Raw genomic sequence first — 19,245 nt, 5'->3', positions numbered from 1 at the left:
CTCTGACATCAATGCAAATGCAATTGAAAATTAAGAAAAACACTTAATGAGAGCCCTGGCATTCAGAGTTTAAGCGGAATAGGAATGGACTTGCGTTAATAATACACCCCATTCTACCTGTTGCGCAACGAGAGCCAGCATCTCAAAGCTGCTTGATGCATGGAATTAAATAAGTGTTCCTATTAACCCATGTTGCCAACATTTCTATAGGTTATGCTATGCAATTATGTGAGAAAACAGAGTTTGATGGTCTCTATTAAAAGGAGGAGGATCCCACTAGTTTTCTATAGCCTTGGCATAATATATTTATTTCTCAACTTTCCTAAAATAAAGCACGTTACCTACCTGGCTGGCATGAAAATGAACAGTGGGAAAAGCGTTGTCGGATGACATGTCATTTTCACCTGCCCCTGTTCTGATAGGTGTATGATTATGCCCCATTCTAAATACAAAATAATTCTACACATACAGTACCAGTCAAAAGTTTGGACACACCTAGTCATTCAAGAGTTTATTTTTTACTATTTTCTCCCATTGTAGAATAATAGTGAGACATCAAAACTATGAAATAACACACATGGAATAATGTAGTAACCAAAAAAGTGTTAAACAAATCTAAATATATTTTATATTTGAGATTCTTCAAAGTAGCCACCCTTTGCCTTGATGACAGCTTTGCACACTCCTGTAATTCTCTCAACCAGGTAGTCACCTGTGATGTTTTTCCAAAAGTCTTGAAGTAGTTCCCACTGCCATGGTTCCACCTGTCACTATAGGGCAGCAGACTGTCCTAGTGGCATTAATAAAACTCAGGTGTATTCTATTTACTCATTATGATTTCTCTGAAAGAGGTGTGTTTTCTGTTGTCCTTTGCAGAAGCTTGAATTTATTTCCTGTGTGTGTTTGTTTCCCCGAGTGAGTTTGAGACCTAGTGTTTGTTGTTTTTCTAGTGTACTGTGATCCTTTGGCTACCGTTTCTCAGTAAAGTATTTATGTTTATCCTTAAACAATGATTCCTCGTCTGGTCTCTTCTCTGCACATGGGTCCAACCTCACCACATCACAGCAAGCTTCTGACAAACATGGACCCAGCAGAGATCTACCAGATCAAGAATGCTGTAATCCACCAAGGAGCACTGCTGGTGCGGCAGCAAGAACAACTCTCCCAAATGTCAGAGACTCTCCGGGCACTTACCGACTCCCTCCAACGACAGTCCAACCTCAACCCAGGAGGAGTCAATGCCTATGTCTCATTGCCCAGTGCTACAGGCATCGCCATAGTTCCTCCAGTGAACCTGCACAGGTAACCAAAGATCCCAGCCCCGGAGTGGTAGGACGGCCAGGGGTTCAAGGGTTTCCTCCTGCCTATTCGAGCTACAGTCCTCCTCGTTCCACACCGATCAGACCATGATCATCTCTCTACTCTCGGGCAAGGCTCTGGCGTGGGCAATGGCGGTGTGGGAACAGAAGCCACCATCCTGCAACTCCATATTAGCTTTGACTGCAGAGCTGCGATGAGTCTTCGACCACTCAGTTGGCAGACGAGAAGTGGCCTGCTGACTGTTCAACTTCCGCCAAGGGAACAGACCAGTGGTTGACTTCGCCATCAACTTCCACACCCTCACCGCCAAGAGTGGGTGGAATACGGAGGCCCTAGTCACCGTTTTCCACCTGGCTTTGTTTTACTCCAAGGAGTAACTGGCTTCTCGGGAACTGGGAGAGGATCTTGAGGCCCTGATAACGCCGGCAATCAAGATCGAAAACCACCTCCCAGAACGCGTGAGACAGCACATTTTTGACACCATCCCCGTATCCCGGTTTCCTGAGCACCCCAAGCCCACCATTGTGGAGTCCATGCAGCTGGGACACACATGGCTGAGCCCACACATGGCTGAGCCCACAGGAGCGTGACAAGCACATGCGAAGGCTGCTGCCTCTACTGCGGAGGTCTCAGCCATCTCCATGCTACAAGCCCAGTGCAGAGGGGATTCACCAGATTCAAACCTTCGTGGACTCTGGGGCTGCAGATAATCAAGACTTCGACAATAGAATTACAAATCCTGTGTGTGAAATGTCCCTTCCCTCTGCAGATTCATGCCCCCATTGGCTCCGGCCAGGTGGAATATCAGACCAAGCCCATTCTACTGCAGGTTGGGGTGAATCACTCATAAAGTTTGTTTGATCACGGCTTCCGAGAACTTCCTTATCCTAGGGTACCCCTGGCTAGCGCTACATAACCTACTACTCTCCTGGTCCACAGGACACCTACTAGACTGGGGTAAGAACTGCCAGACTAAATGTCTAAGACCCCCCCACCTAGAGCCTTGCCACATTCCCCTGCTTCCATTGAAGACCAAGACTTTTCCGCTCACCCTCCTGAATACTTTGAATGCCTTCAGTAAGAGGCAACCCGACACCCTCCCTCCTCATCGTCCATACGATGGGTGAAAAGCTTGCCCAAAGTAAACTGCCAACTACTCAGGCCCAGAAGCTAGGATATGCATATAATTGGTCGATTTCGATAGAAAATACTCTAAAGTTTCCAAAACTGTTACAATAATGTCTGAGTATAACAGAGCTGGTTTGGCAGGCGAAAACCAGAGAAAAATCCATCCAGGAAGTGGGATTGTTTTATATTTGTAGTTTCTATTGAATACCATTACAGTATCCATTGACTTAGGACTCAAATTGCACTTCCTTAACTTCTTGCTAATCCAGCTAATGTCAGATTTCAAAAAGGCTTTACGGCGAAAGCAAACCAAGTGATTGTCTGAGGACAGCGCCTCGTCATACAAATGCATAAAAAAATCATTTTCAACCAGGGAGATGCACCACGAAAGTCAGAAATAACGATATAATTCATACCTTAACTTTGAAGAGCATCTTCTGTTGGCACTCCAAAATGTCCCATAAACATCACAAATGGTCCTTTTGTTCGATAAATTCCTTCGTACAGGTGCAGTAATCTGTAAGATGCTCTGACAGTTGGTGCTTAAAGCTAGTGAGGGAGAAAAGTGTTTCCAGTTTCAGAGATTTTTGTAGTTCGTTCCAGTCATTGGCAGCAGAGAACTGGAAGGAGAGGCGGCCAAAGAAAGAATTGGTTTTGGGGGTGACTAGAGAGATATACCTGCTGGAGCGTGTGCTACAGGTGGGAGACGCTATGGTGACCAGCGAGCTGAGATAAGGGGGGACTTTACCTAGCAGGGTCTTGTAGATGACATGGAGCCAGTGGGTTTGGCGGCGAGTATGAAGCGAGGGCCAGCCAACGAGAGCGTACAGGTCGCAATGGTGGGTAGTATATGGGGCTTTGGTGACAAAACGGATTGCACTGTGATAGACTGCATCCAATTTGTTGAGTAGGGTATTGGAGGCTATTTTGTAAATGACATCGCCAAAGTCGAGGATTGGTAGGATGGTCAGTTTTACAAGGCTATGTTTGGCAGCATGAGTGAAGGATGCTTTGTTGCGAAATAGGAAGCCAATTCTAGATTTAACTTTGGATTGGAGATGTTTGATATGGGTCTGGAAGGAGAGTTTACAGTCTAACCAGACACCTAAGTATTTGTAGTTGTCCAAGTATTCTAAGTCAGAGCCGTCCAGAGTAGTGATGTTGGACAGGCGGTAGGTGCAGGTAGAGATCGGTTGAAGAGCATGCATTTAGTTTTACTTGTATTTAAGAGCAATTGGAGGCCACGGAAGGAGAGTTGTAATGGCATTGAAGCTTGCCTGGAGGGTTAACACAGTGTCCAAAGAAGGGCCGGAAGCATACAGAATGGTGTCATCTGCGTAGAGGTGGATCAGGGACTCACCAGCAGCAAGAGCGACCTCATTGATGTATACAGAGAAGAGTGTCGGTCCAAGAATTGAACCCTGTGGCACCCCCATAGAGACTGCCAGAGGTCCGGACAGCAGACCCTCCGATTTGATACACTGAACTCTATCGGAGAAGTAGTTGGTGAACCAGGCGAGGCAATCATTTGAGAAACCAAGGCTGTCGAGTCTGCCGATGAGGATGTGGTGGTTGACAGAGTCGAAAGCCTTGGCCAGATCAATGAATACAGCTGCACAGTAATGTTTCTTATCGATGGCGGTGAAGATATCGTTTAGGACCTTGAGCGTGGCTGAGGTGTACCCATGACCAGCTCTGAAACCAGATTGCATAGCAGAGAAGGTATGGTGAGATTCGAAATGGTCGGTAATCTGTTTGTTGACTTGGCTTTCGAAGACCTTAGAATGGCATGGTAGGATAGATATAGGTCTGTAGCAGTTTGGGTCAAGAGTGTGTCCCCCTTTGAAGAGGGGGATGACCGCAGCTGCTTTCCAATCTTTGGGAATCTCAGACGACACGAAAGAATGGTTGAACAGGCTAGTAATAGGGGTGGCAACAATATCGGCAGATAATTTTAGAAAGAAAGGGTCCAGATTGTCTAGCCCGGCTGATTTGTAGGGGTCCAGATTTTGCAGCTCTTTCAGAACATCAGCTGAATGGATTTGGGAGAAGGAGAAATGGGGAAGGCTTGGGCGAGTTGCTGTTGGGGGTGCAGTGCTGTTGACCGGGGTAGGAGTAGCCATGTGGAAAGCATGGCCAGCCGTAGAAAAATGCTTATTGAAATTCTCAATTATGGTGGATTTATCAGTGGTGACAGTGTTTCCTATCTTCAGTGCAGTGGGCAGCTGGGAGGAGGTGTTCTTATTCTCCATGGACTTCACAGTGTCCCAGAACTTTTTTGAGTTAGTGTTGCAGGAAGCAAATTTCTGCTTGAAAAAGCTAGCCTTGGCTTTTCTAACTGCCTGTGTATAACGGTTTCTAGCTTCCCTGAACAGCTGCATATCACGGGGGCTGTTCGATGCTAATGCAGAACGCCATAGGATGTTTTTGTGTTGGTTAAGGGCAGTCAGGTCTGGGGAGAACCAAGGGCTATATCTGTTCCTGGTTCTAAATTTCTTGAATGGGGCATGTTTATTTAAGATGGTTAGGAAGGCATTTAAAAGAAAAATATCCAGGCATCCTCTACTGACGGGATGAGATCAATATCCTTCCAGGATACCCCGGCCAGGTTGATTAGAAAGGCCTGCTCGCTGAAGTGTTTCAGGGAGCGTTTTACAGTGATGAGTGGAGGTCGTTTGACCGCTGACCCATTATGGATGCAGGCAATGAGGCAGTGATCGCTGAGTTCTTGGTTGAAGACAGCAGAGGTGTATTTAGAGGGGAAGTTGGTTAGGATGATATCTATGAGGGTGCCCGTGTTTTAGGCTTTGGGGGGGTACCTGGTAGGTTCATTGATAATTTGTGTGAGATTGAGGGCATCAAGTTTAGATTGTAGGATGGCTGGGGTGTTAAGCATGTTCCAGTTTAGGTCGCCTAGCAGCACGAGCTCTGAAGATAGATGGGGGGCAATCAGTTCACATATGGTGTCCAGAGCACAGCTGGGGGCAGAGGGTGGTCTATAGCAGGCGGCAACGGTGAGAGACTTGTTTTTAGAGAGGTGGATTTTTAAAAGTAGAAGTTCAAATTGTTTGGGTACAGACCTGGATAGTAGGACAGAACTCTGCAGGCTATCTTTGCAGTAGATTGCAACACCGTCCCCTTTGGCAGTTCTATCTTGTCTGAAAATGTTGTAATTTGGAATTAAAATTCCAGAATTTTTGGTGGTCTTCCTAAGCCAGGATTCAGACACAGCTAGAACATCCGGGTTGGCAGATTGTGCTAAAGCATTGAATAGAACAAACTTAGGGAGGAGGCTTCTAATGTTAACATGCATGAAACCAAGGCTATTACGGTTACAGAAGTCATCAAAAGAGAGCGCCTGGGGAATAGGAGTGGAGCTAGGCACTGCATGGCCTGGATTCACCTCTACATCGCCAGAGGAACATAGGAGGAGAAGAATAAGGGTACGGCTAAAAGCAATAAGAATTGGTCGTCTAGAACAGAGAGTAAAAGGAGGTTTCTGGGGGCGATAAAATAGCATCAAGGTATAATGTACAGACAAAGGTATGGTAGGATGTGAATACAGTGGAGGTAAACCTAGGTATTGAGTGATGAAGAGAGAGATATTGTCTCTAGAAACATAATTGAAACCAGGAGATGTCATTGCATGTGTGGGTGGTGGAACTAATAAATTGGATAAGGTATAGTGAGCAGGACTAGAGGCTCTACAGTGAAATAAGCCAATAAACACTAACCAGAACAGCAATGGACAAGACATATTGACATTAAGGAGAGGCATCCTTAGTCGAGTGATCAAAAGGGTCCAGTGAGTGGAGTGGTTGGTTTGGGGGTCACGGCGATTTAGACAGCTAGCCAGGACATCGGTAGCAAGCTAGCATATGATGGAGGTCTGTTGTTAGCCACCTCTTGCGTTCCGTCAGTAGATTAGTGGGGTTCCGTGTGGTAGAGGGGATTAATCCAAATCACACAACAACAACAAAAATAAAAACAATAGATATAGTTATAGAGGCCCAAGAAGAAACATAATAATAATAAATAAATAAAAATTGTCCGATTGTCTATTCTGAGAGCAGCCGGTAAGACAGCTAACGGTTAGCAGGCCGCAGATGGGTGTTCAGGTAACATCGCGACGGAGGAGCCAGCCGGATCTCCTTCGGGTAGATAACGTCGGCAATCCAGTTGTGAAGGCCCGGTGGGGCTCCGCAGTAAAACGGGTCCGGATAGGTGACTGCAGCCCAGGAGTGATTGACGGAGCTCAGGAGTGATTGACGGAGCTCAGGAGTAATTGATGTTTGCTGCGGAATCGACGAGAGCAGATAGACACACGGATAGCAGCTAGCTAGCTGTGAGATCCGGGAATGAATGTCCAGAGAGCAGTTGAAATCCAAGGACATGGAGAGAAAAATTGGTCCGGTATGTTCCGTTCCGAGCCGCACTGCGCCGTACAAAACTGGCGATAGATTTGCGAGCTAAAGGATAGCTGATGACCACAAACCATGGTTAGCTGAATTACTAACGATTTGCCAGTAAAGAAGCTAACTAGCTTCTTTGTAATTATTCGCCTACCTCATGCCTTTTGCACACAGTGTATATAGACTCCACTTTTTTTTCCTTATTGTGTTATTGACTTGTTAATTGTTTACTCCATGTGTAACTCTGTGTTGTCTGCTCACACTGCAATGCTTTATCTTGGCCAGGTCGCAGTTGCAAATGAGAACTTGTTCTCAACTAGCCTACCTGGTTAAATAAAGGTGAAATAAAAAAAATAAAAAATAAAAAACCTGCCCCTCCGCCCCTCGACTTGTTGATGGACGCCGGGCCTACACTGTCCTGCGTCTGTTGGAGGCCGTACTCAGATTATTGCATTGTATGCTTTTTCCATAAAGTTTTTTTGAAATCTGACACAGTGGTTGCATTAAGGAGAAGTATATCTAAAGTTCAATGTATAATAGTTGTATATTTTAGCAATGTTTATTATGAGGATTTCTGTAAATTGATATGGCTCTCTGCAAAATCACTGCGTGTTTTAGAACTACTGAACATAACACGCCAATGTATAATTAGATTTTTGGATATAAATATGAACTATATCAAACAAAACATACCTGTATTATGTAACATGAAGTCCTATGAGTGTCATCTGATGAAGATCATCAAAGGTTAGTGATTCATTTTATCTATATTTCTGCACTTTGTGACTCCTCTCTTTGGCTGGAAAAATGGCTGTGTTTTTCTGTGACGTGGTGGTGATCTAACAATCGTTTGTGGTGCTTTCGCTGTAAAGCCTTTTTGAAATCAGACACTGTGGCTGGATTAATGAGAATTGTATCTTTAAAATGGTGTAAAATACTTGTATGCTGGAGGATGTTTAATTATGAGATTTTTGTTGTTTTAAATTTGACACCCTGCTCTTTCACTGGTTGTTTGTGGGGTGGGACGCTACCATCCCGAATATCCCAGAGAGGTTAACCGCTCAAGAGCAGCATGTGCGCACTCCCTCGGAAATAACTTAGGGAAAATATCCTTTCTATTTTATTCATGCTATGTTCAATTGTATTCTTCTTACTATAAAATAATGGCATCGTTAACTAACGGTCAATTACAATGAGACCGGCAGTTATTTGCATGACAGTTAACAGCTGACAATTTTTCATGACTGACACTACCCTAATACCAGATTTAGTATCATGATACTCAATACCAAAACATTACCATGGCAAAAAAAAGAAAGCGGGGAGATTTTTTTATTCTGTTTTCATTCTCAAAAACATGATTTTCCTGTGTTTAATATACATTTCTACACTATGAGGTTGGAATAATACTGTGAAAATGATGATATCCTTTTAGTGTAAGAGCTGTTTGAAAATATTTCAGCCTGTTTTGGCCTGCCTGGTGAGATCACCATGCGGTAAATTAGTTAACAAACCAATACTAAAGAGAGTTCCAAACCTCTCTGCCAATAACAACTCGTTTTCAGTTTCCCCCTCCCTACTCAGACCACTCCCAGACAGTCCTAGCTAAATCCTTGCTTGAGAAATTGCTCTTGCTAATTTTAGTTTCTTTTAGAATATTTTTTAAAATTGAAAACAATTTCAGTAAGGTACTGAAAGTGGAACTGACAGATTTTTAGCAATATAAATAGTATTAAAATCTGTCCATATACATGCCCAGGGAGAATATGACACTTAGTTCTTTTAAATAATAATAATTCTGATATTTTCATTAATTCATAGTAAGGCATGTGAAAATTATATAGCAATATAGAGAAAAAGGCAGTGTGTTTAGACAATTAATAGACACGGCAGTAAATAAAACCTAATAAAAACATGGGTCTTGTCCAGGACCGGAGTCTATGCAGACCGGTGTGCCATAGTCAGCTACTGTAGGCCAATATGCAAATAAGCCATTTGTCACACAGGCCTGCCGTCATTCACTTTGAACTGGACTGTGTGTTTACAGGCAGTAGGGCCTGCCATCATTCACTTTGAACTGGACTGTGTATTTTTAGGCAGTAGCGACTTTAGACCATTTAGAACGCATTCGCCAAAAGCTACAAAATACACAAGTATGTAAATACCATCAACAACAACAATATCAAAGTTAGTCAAAGCTAGATAAGCTACAATCGAACAAGGGAACATTAGATAAACCCTCTCAAACTATTTAACCTAGTTGGCCATCAAAATTGCACTGAAACGGTTGGGAAAAGTAGCCTGCTCGACCTTCTGCAGCTTGCCTGCCAATGTATGCTTGTCCCAACCCGTGTTTGACAACTGAATGGGAACTTGCCTGCCCACCCATTTGATCGATGCCAAATACATTTTATTGACAAAGAGATATTCCAACTGTGGATAACAGTCGTTCTTGTTCAACATAGCGAGCTAGCAAGCAAAGGGATTCACATTTCTTGCTAGCTAACCAAATGACACTTGCCTCTAGCTGTAGCCAGCAAAAAACGATGAGGAAAAACAGTTGGTCACTCACCCACTCCTCCAATGACATGCCATCCTCCCAGCAGCTAGCTAGCTAATGTTAAGTTGGGTATTTTTAGCTTGCTAAATAAATACGCTAGCCCAGGGGTGTCAAACTCAACACACAGTCCATATTGAAAAAAACACAATGAACTCAAGGGACAGATTTTTTTTTAAACATGCAACTGCGACCCAAATTGGACCGTAGCCTAGCTAGGACGTTGGCATGTGCCTGTACACTTTACAAACCACTGTGGGCTGTAAATGGGACACACCGATGCGAGCGCATGAGGCTGTAATATCACACAGTAGACGACTCAACTGTTGACTCATTTATACTCGCTTGTGTGTCCTATTCGGCCCTCGGGCCTTGTGTTTGACATGTCTGCTAGCCTATTAGCCACATTATGACTGACTTGTGATCGTTGCCCTTGCTCGCTTGATTGTTTTGACATTCCCAGCCTCAGCTAAAGTCGTCCGTTTTTGTTCAAAATATTGAGTCAATGAAACTGAAACACTCCACTACCGAATGGGTGGAGGCAGCAAACAATGTACCAGGCCAGCTGTGATTTACAACCTAATATAAATATTTTTGGACTACCAAGAAATGTATTGGTGAATTATCTTAAATCATACATTGAACTACATCCATCTATTCTGCCAATAATATTTTACTTCACGTCATGGAATTTTGAGTCAAATAGAAGGTATTTTTAAAACCCGTTTTTAACCATGAACTGGGAATTTGATGTTATTTACTGATGTTATGATTGTCTGCAAAGTAGTTAAAACGCTGTCAGTTCGACTTGAATTGTTACGCAGAAATGATTTGATATTTGGGTCCACTTTTGAGGTCTGAAATATACCCTTTGATTCAAGTGTCCTTGCACTTAACACCATTTTTTTGATTATCGATATTTAGCGCACATGTGATTGAGTTTCCAGATCATATGGCTACTGTATTGATACAAATAATCCTTATTCTGCCAGGTAGGCATATGCTACTTTGTACTCAACTTTTAATTGAGGTTTTGGCAAAGCCTTTCCAGCTACCCGAAGATGGTTGTCATTATCATCGCTAGCGGTTACACAAAGTGGTAAACATATGCGCACTGCACACTCACAGGCAGGGGCATTCCAGTATGGTTGCCTCTTCAGAAAGTTGCAGGGAATACAATGCATTCTGTTAATGTCTTATGATAAACCTTGACAAATACATTTTTCTAATAAGTTCAATACATTTAGTTGATTTGCAAACGTGAGACACATTTGATAGATGAACCGTTTCGGTGTAATGTGCAACACTAGTAAGGATAGGATCATAGTAGCTCCCATTCATTTACAGTATGTCTATGTATACCGGAGTTGTAGTAGAAAACGGTAGGGGCCTGTCATGTCATCATTAAAAGCTTTGCTCATCGATAATTTACTCCCCATTTAAGATGTTTTTTTGCTACAGACAACGAAAATGTGTGTTTCTTATTGGACAAGTCCAGCTAGTCCTTCCCTGTTTTAATCCATTTGCTTCTGTTTGGTGCCTAATAAACATGACCCTGGAGATTTAATGTAATGATCCAGTGTTTAGAACTATCAGAAACAGAACAAAGGATTTACGACATTGCCATTCAAATTCATGCCTTATCAACTCGACTGTGTTTGCAGGCTTAAGATGAACAGACTGATTTTCTAGAGTGATATTCAAATTTCAGAAGTATATACAATCTACCCATTACCACCCATTTCACTAATTCAACCCATCCTACAAATGATGACTTTAAATTCCTATGAAACAGAGAACCATCTCAACTGACTCTCCATTCATTCATTCTATCTTTTTGTTGATGAAAGGCTCCTCCATGTCCACCAACCACTAGCATTCCCTTCACCATCTCTCTGCAGTTCTGCTGCTGCCTTGGAGATAGAAGAGCTTAGCAACAGCTCTTGGCAACAGTCACCTTGGCAACCAGGGAAACATTCCAAAACAAAAAGGAGGACTGCAGGAGAGGCAGAGTACACAGACAAATGTGTGAAGAGGCTTTCAGAAGGTGGTGGTGAGTTGGTGTGGGAGAGACTGCGAGAAAAAGCCATGCATGTTTTGACACTGTAATGGAGACAGAAGAAAACGTGGGAACAGACTATTTGATTAAGAACAAACTTTACAGCCTGATCTAATGGCATGGGCTTCTGATCCACTCAAAATCCACCCCACAAAAAATCCACCTCACATATGTACCTCTCTCTCGGACCCCTCTCTCTCATACATACTCACATCCAAGCAACTGCTTGCACATGGAAGTGCACATGTTCTCTCTGTAATCCCCCACCCAACAGACGCATACACACCTGCAGTTCGGCGATGGTGATCTTGTGGTAGATCTTCTCCTCATCGCGAAGTTCGTCCGGCGGTACAGTGATGTTGGCGAGCGCGGTTTCAAAGTCTAGGATCTGCTGCATCTGGCTTTGTGTGGAGTTCTTATCCCCCCCCAATAGCAGGCTCAGCTCCACCATGTAGTCCAGATATGCCTTCAACACCTGGGAGGGGACACAGGATAAGCACAGGGTCGTGTTCACTTGCCACCAAATGGAAGACAACGGTGCGAAGCGGAGTGAAACGGGGAGGTACAATCTGAATTTGTTCAATGAGAAACACCCGGTTTCTAGTTTTTCATTGCAAACCCTCCACATGGATTTTGTTTTAGGCCTGCTATAGTTCATGTTAACCAGTGGAGGCTCCAGTGGATGACCATCCCCATTGAATTTAAGAAAAAAACTAATATTATAACAGTAAAAAAAGTTAGCCTTTTTAGATAAAACTATTCTAAATATATTTTACATCACCAAATAATTGATTAAAACAAAAACTGCTTCGCAATGAAGGTCTACAGGAGCCTCAGCAGCACTCTGTGGGGTAGTACCATGGTTTAGCCAGACAGCTAGCTTATGTCAAATCTAGGAGGCTCAAGGTTATCACCCCCTTCCATAAACTTACACAGTAATTATGACATCTTCCAGAGGAAGAGCTTTTGCAGCATGAACTGATATGTTGTCCACCCAATAAAAGGACCAGAGAATGCATCTAGTGCTGAAAGCATAAGCTATAAATAGCTAGCATTGGAGTGCATAAAATGTGGTGAGTAGTTAGCTGAAAAAGAGATAAAGACAAGAGTTGAACAGTTTTGAACAAAGAGAGAGAGAGTGATCTATATTTCATAGTTTTTTGTTTTGTCAAATGTAGCTAGCTAGTTTAGCCTACTTAAACATCTGGCTCAAATAGAGAGTGATGCTATGTTAGCTAGCTGGCTATGGCTATCCAACACTGTCAAGGTAAGCTTTTGGTTGTATTAATGTATTGAACCCGGGGCTCACTGATGTAACTGCTAAACTGATTGCTGTGGACTACACTGTACTGCATGATTGTAGCGGGTTTACTAACCCGTTAGTTCTAGTAGTTATGTTGACTTTGAATTGACAATGATGTAGGCTGTGTGTAGCAGTTAGCAGTCATGATATGAAGGTTTGGCTTGGAAAGTTTGTTTTACCTGGTCACAGACAGCTGATGTGTTGTGCACTGAAGTCCACAAACAAAGAGAAAAGGTAAAAGGAGGAGAGCCCGTAGATAGATGCAAAAATGTATTATATATACAATGAGCTGTTTGTATGTGTCTGGTATGAAAGTGAACTGTGTTTGCGTGTGATCTGGGGTGTATTCATTCCACAGATTATGTTCTAAAACATTTCTCAAACAGAAGCAAACAAAACAGGGATAAACATACCTGAATTTGTCAAATAGAAACTCTTGTTTTCAAATGTTGGACTAATGATGACACCCTAGATTAGCTAGATGCAGTCAAGAGTGTGCAAGGTGGTATTGAATGTGCTACTGTCAGTCACCTTGATTACTCAAAATGCTCTCGACCTCTGCACCTACATTGTAAACTTTCATTCAAAGGCTAGGTTGTAGCAACCTCATGACGGGTACAGGGAGAATTTGAGTATCATGTAGTAGCCTAAACCTACGGTTTGATTTGTGTAATCTTAGCAATTTCTTCTCAGCTAGCTACATTGCCGTCTTTGTATCAAAGATAATTGCGTAATTATCGTATTTCGCCGTCCTAACGTAGTCTTCACTAGCCAGCTAGCTAACGTCCACTGATTAGCTGCACTGGAGAAACTATTACACTCAACTGAACGACTTGATTAGTGTAGTGTTAGCTAGCTACATAGCTGTCTTTGCTGTCTTCGTATCTTCGTATCCAAGATAATTGTGTAGTTTAGGTTTAGAGTGTGTAGTCTTAGAGTGATTATCTTAATTTACCGAGGTTAGCTAGCCAGCAATTTGTCGTCCTTAACGTAGGAGACTCTGCTAGCTAGCCAACAGCTAGCCAACAGCTAGCCGACAGCTAGCCAACGTCTACCGAATAGACTCACAACCCGGTCGCATTCACAGGTAGTATCACATTTTCATTTCATTACAGTACAACGGTTTGATTTGTTTGATCGTAGCTAGCTACATAGCCGTCTTTGTATCAAAGATAATTGTGTAGTCTAGAGCGATTTTCTAGGTTAGCTAGCCAGCTATTGTCGTTCTTTTAACGCAACGTAACGTAAACAACACTACTAGCTAGCCAGCTAGCCCCCGAATAGCAGCACTGTTGAAACTATTACACTCAACGGAACGACTTGATTAGTGTAGTGTCAACAACGCACCCACTGCCAGCTAGCCTACTTCAGCAGTACTGTATCATTTTAATCATTTTAGTCAATAAGATTCTTGCTACGTAAGCTTAACTTTCTGAACATTCGAGACGTGTAGTCCACTTGTCATTCCAATCTCCTTTGCATTAGCGTAGCCTCTTCTGTAGCCTGTCAACTATGTGTCTGTCTATCCCTGTTCTCTCCTCTCTGCACAGACCATACAAACGCTCCACACCGCGTGGCCGCGGCCACCCTAATCTGGTGGTCCCAGCGCGCACGACCCACGTGGAGTTCCAGGTCTCCGGTAGCCTCTGGAACTGCCGATCTGCGGTCAACAAGGCAGAGTTCATCTCAGCCTATGCCTCCCTCCAGTCCCTCGACTTCTTGGCACTGATGGAAACATGGATCACCACAGACAACACTGCTACTCCTACTGCTCTCTCTTCGTCCGCCCACGTGTTCTCGCACACCCCGAGAGCTTCTGGTCAGCGGGGTGGTGGCACCGGGATCCTCATCTCTCCCAAGTGGTCATTCTCTCTTTCTCCCCTTACCCATCTGTCTATCGCCTCCTTTGAATTCCATGCTGTCACAGTTACCAGCCCTTTCAAGCTTAACATCCTTATCATTTATCGCCCTCCAGGTTCCCTCGGAGAGTTCATCAATGAGCTTGATGCCTTGATAAGCTCCTTTCCTGAGGACGGCTCACCTCTCACAGTTCTGGGCGACTTTAACCTCCCCACGTCTACCTTTGACTCATTCCTCTCTGCCTCCTTCTTTCCACTCCTCTCTTCTTTTGACCTCACCCTCTCACCTTCCCCCCTACTCACAAGGCAGGCAATACGCTCGACCTCATCTTTACTAGATGCTGTTCTTCCACTAACCTCATTGCAACTCCCCTCCAAGTCTCCGACCACTACCTTGTATCCTTTTCCCTCTCGCTCTCATCCAACACCTCCCACACTGCCCCTACTCGGATGGTATCGCGCCGTCCCAACCTTCGCTCTCTCTCCCCCGCTACTCTCTCCTCTTCCATCCTATCATCTCTTCCCTCCGCTCAAACCTTCTCCAACCTATCTCCTGATTCTGCCTCCTCAACCCTCCTCTCCTCCCTCTCTGCATCCTTTGACTCTCTATGTCCCCTATCCTCCAGGCCGGCTCCGTCCTCCCCTCCCGCTCCGTGGCTCGATGACTCATTGCGAGCTCACAGAACAGGGCTCCGGGCAGCCGAGCGGAAATGGAGGAAAACTCGCCTCCCTGCGGACCTGGCATCCTTTCACTCCCTCCTCTCTACATTTTCCTCCTCGGTCTCTGCTGCTAAAGCCACTTTCTACCACGCTAAATTCCAAGCATCTGCCTCTAACCCTAGGAAGCTCTTTGCCACCTTCTCCTCCCTCCTGAATCCTCCCCCCCCTCCTCCCTCTCTGCAGATGACTTCGTCAACCATTTTGAAAAGAAGGTCGACGACATCCGATCCTCGTTTGCTAAGTCAAACGACATCGCTGGTTCTGCTCACACTGCCCTACCCTGTGCTCTGACCTCTTTCTCCCCTCTCTCTCCAGATGAAATCTCGCGTCTTGTGACGGCCGGCCGCCCAACAACCTGCCCGCTTGACCCTATCCCCTCCTCTCTTCTCCAGACCATTTCCGGAGACCTTCTCCCTTACCTCACCTCGCTCATCAACTCATCCCTAACCGCTGGCTACGTCCCTTCCGTCTTCAAGAGAGCGAGAGTTGCACCCCTTCTGAAAAAACCTACACTCGATCCCTCCGATGTCAACAATTACAGACCAGTATCCCTTCTTTCTATTCTCTCCAAAACTCTTGAACATGCCGTCCTTGGCCAGCTCTCCCGCTATCTCTCTCTGAATGACCTTCTTGATCCAAATCAGTCAGGTTTCAAGACTAGTCATTCAACTGAGACTGCTCTCCTCTGTATCACGGAGGCGCTCCGCACTGCTAAAGCTAACTCTCTCTCCTCTGCTCTCATCCTTCTAGATCTATCGGCTGCCTTCGATACTGTGAACCATCAGATCCTCCTCTCCACCCTCTCCGAGTTGGGCATCTCCGGCGCGGCCCACGCTTGGATTGCGTCCTACCTGACAGGTCGCTCCTACCAGGTGGCGTGGCGAGAATCTGTCTCCTCACCACGCGCTCTCACCACTGGTGTCCCCAGGGCTCTGTTCTTGGCCCTCTCCTATTCTCGCTATACACCAAGTCACTTGGCTCTGTCATAACCTCACATGGTCTCTCCTATCATTGCTATGCAGACGACACACAATTAATCTTCTCCTTTCCCCCTTCTGATGACCAGGTGGCGAATCGCATCTCTGCATGTCTGGCAGACATATCAGTGTGGATGACGGATCACCACCTCAAGCTGAACCTCGGCAAGACGGAGCTGCTCTTCCTCCCGGGGAAGGACTGCCCGTTCCATGATCTCGCCATCACGGTTGACAACTCCATTGTGTCCTCCTCCCAGAGCGCCAAGAACCTTGGCGTGATCCTGGACAACACCCTGTCGTTCTCAACCAACATCAAGGCGGTGGCCCGTTCCTGTAGGTTCATGCTCTACAACATCCGCAGAGTACGACCCTGCCTCACACAGGAAGCAGCGCAGGTCCTAATCCAGGCACTTGTCATCTCCCGTCTGGATTACTGCAACTCGCTGTTGGCTGGGCTCCCTGCCTGTGCCATTAAACCCCTTCAACTCATCCAGAACGCCGCAGCCCGTCTGGTGTTCAACCTTCCCAAGTTCTCTCACGTCACCCCGCTCCTCCGTTCTCTCCACTGGCTTCCAGTTGAAGCTCGCATCCGCTACAAGACCATGGTGCTTGCCTACGGAGCTGGGAGGGGAACGGCACCTCAGTACCTCCAGGCTCTGATCAGGCCCTACACCCAAACAAGGGCACTGCGTTCATCCACCTCTGGCCTGCTCGCCTCCCTACCACTGAGGAAGTACAGCTCCCGCTCAGCCCAGTCAAAACTGTTCGCTGCTCTGGCCCCCCAATGGTGGAACAAACTCCCTCATGACGCCAGGACAGCGGAGTCAATCACCACCTTCCGGAGACACCTGAAACCCCACCTCTTTAAGGAATACCTAGGATAGGATAAGTAATCCCCCCCCTTTAAGATTTAGATGCACTATTGTAAAGTGACTGTTCCACTGGATGTCATAAGGTGAATGCACCAATTTGTAAGTCGCTCTGGATAAGAGCGTCTGCTAAATGACTTAAATGTAATGTAATGTAAATGTAATGTTACATTGAGCTGGGGGAATGGAATATGAATGACAGTCATCCAAAATGCTGTAATAGAAATAAGGCTATGTTCATATAAAAATAAAAATAAATCCTCCCTCATCTTAAATGGCACCGACCACTACTAATGTTAACACACTTGATTTTAATCAGCTGCTCCTTAGGACCTTAATTAGCTGAATCAGGTGTGTCATAGTAAGGCTGCACATCTAGTTGGTATCCAGTTGGGCCAAGAGTTGTTGTTGACCACATGACCGGATCAGAAAAAAAACCTCTGGCTACAGTGACTATAACTAAGGCTCAGAGTTCTTCCAGGTGAAACACCATTTATTAGTAAAAATTCCAGACTCTCCTCTGGTGTGGTATAGTCACAAGAGAATGAGAGCAATCAAAATTAAACACTTGCTGCTGGCTTCATTTTCAGTGGAAGGTTTCAGTCTTTCTAGTTTGTTGTAAAGTGACCACCACCCTGCTAAAATATGCTGGGTTGTGTCAGAGAGATTTGTGACAGGCTATAGGGAGGGTAAATTAGAATGCAACAACAAGATACACGTCAACCTTTAGATATACAGATAATGGATGACTCCCTCCACAGAATCCTGTGCAGATACATTTATTTATTTCACCTTTATTTATATGGAGGGGAAGCCGCCATCTTCTGCAGACAGTACATGTATGGCTACATGATGATATTTTATGTTTTAATGATGTTGTGAAGCTTGAAATTTTGAACAAAATTCCTAAGCTTTGGATAATAAATTAACTGGGGAAGACAGGCTCATAGTAATAGCTGGAACAGAATCAATGGAATGGTATCCAACAAATCAAACACATGGTTTACATTTGTTTGATGCAATTCCATTTACTCAATTCCAGCCATTATTATGAATTTACTGTATTTGAATTTATTATGGTACCTCATGTTGACAGCCATAGGTAGGAAAAGACCACACATGTACTGGCTGGCCCCCACCCACCTGAACTTTACTCACCTTCTCATTGGCTGTCTTGTTGAGGTAATAGTCCCGCGAGGGGAGGAACAGCCCCGATTGATCCACCTGTCAGAAATGCATCAAAAGGTGAGCAAACACATAAATCATAAGGGAGAATGAATTGCAGTGCGTGGAGTCCATTCACTATCATATTCGGCACCTGTTATTATATAAAAGCTTAAAATATGTGCGTGCATGTGCACGTGTACGTCTGTCTACGTATGCCCACGTGTGTCTGTCTGTGTCTATGCATGCATGCCTATATGTTTGTTTGTGTATGCTAGAACATATATTTTCATTTAAAAAGACCCAGAGCCAGAGCAGCTGACCTGGATGACATTGCTGTTGGAATTCTTGGGGTCCACGCTGACTCCAATGGTGAAGAAGGGCTGGGCACGGTAGGGGCCCGACACAGTCTTCAGAACCTCCATGAAGTTGTCCTTTTCCCAGGGCCCTGTGATGTTCCAGCCCCCTGTCTGCAAACACACACACACACACACTAGAGAGACTCAACGAATACAGAAAAGAGCTGCTCTTTTTTATGGCAACACTTTGTTCAACACCTTTATAAGCCAAAGAAAGTGTGTGTTCTTGTTACTTCCACTCACACTACAACCAGCACTGCAGCTGGAATGAATGAGTATTGCAAAGTGTTTCCGATAACCTTGCGTTGTTACTATTGGTGACCTTATTTTCCACCATAATTTGCAAATAAAATCATTAAAAATCCTATAATGTGATTTTCTGGATTTTTTTCTCATTTTGTCTGTCATAGTTGAAGTGTAACTATGATGAAAATGACAGGCCTCATCTTTTTAAATGGGAGAACGTGCACAATTGGTGGCTGACTAAATACTTTTTTGCCCCACTGTATATATTGTGG

At 44.5% G+C, this 19,245-nt stretch overlaps 1 protein-coding gene across 5 annotated transcripts in view; it reads right to left on the bottom strand.

The window, feature by feature from the left end:
* Positions 1 to 19,245, bottom strand: part of LOC123994812 (endothelin-converting enzyme 2-like) — a 103,703-nt gene that overhangs the window by 28,103 nt on the left and 56,355 nt on the right. For all 5 annotated transcript variants that reach the window (XM_046297817.1, XM_046297818.1, XM_046297820.1 and 2 more), the window contains 3 exons: positions 18,692 to 18,838; positions 18,363 to 18,428; positions 11,763 to 11,951 (listed from right to left, as the gene is read on the bottom strand). In XM_046297817.1, coding sequence (XP_046153773.1) covers positions 11,763 to 11,951; positions 18,363 to 18,428; positions 18,692 to 18,838 — 402 coding nt within the window. The remainder of the gene's footprint in view (positions 1 to 11,762; positions 11,952 to 18,362; positions 18,429 to 18,691; positions 18,839 to 19,245) is intronic.

Source organism: Oncorhynchus gorbuscha, linkage group LG14, assembly GCF_021184085.1.
Source record: "Oncorhynchus gorbuscha isolate QuinsamMale2020 ecotype Even-year linkage group LG14, OgorEven_v1.0, whole genome shotgun sequence".
Lineage (NCBI taxonomy): Eukaryota > Metazoa > Chordata > Actinopteri > Salmoniformes > Salmonidae > Oncorhynchus > Oncorhynchus gorbuscha.
This window is presented reverse-complemented; position numbering and strand designations above follow the sequence as displayed.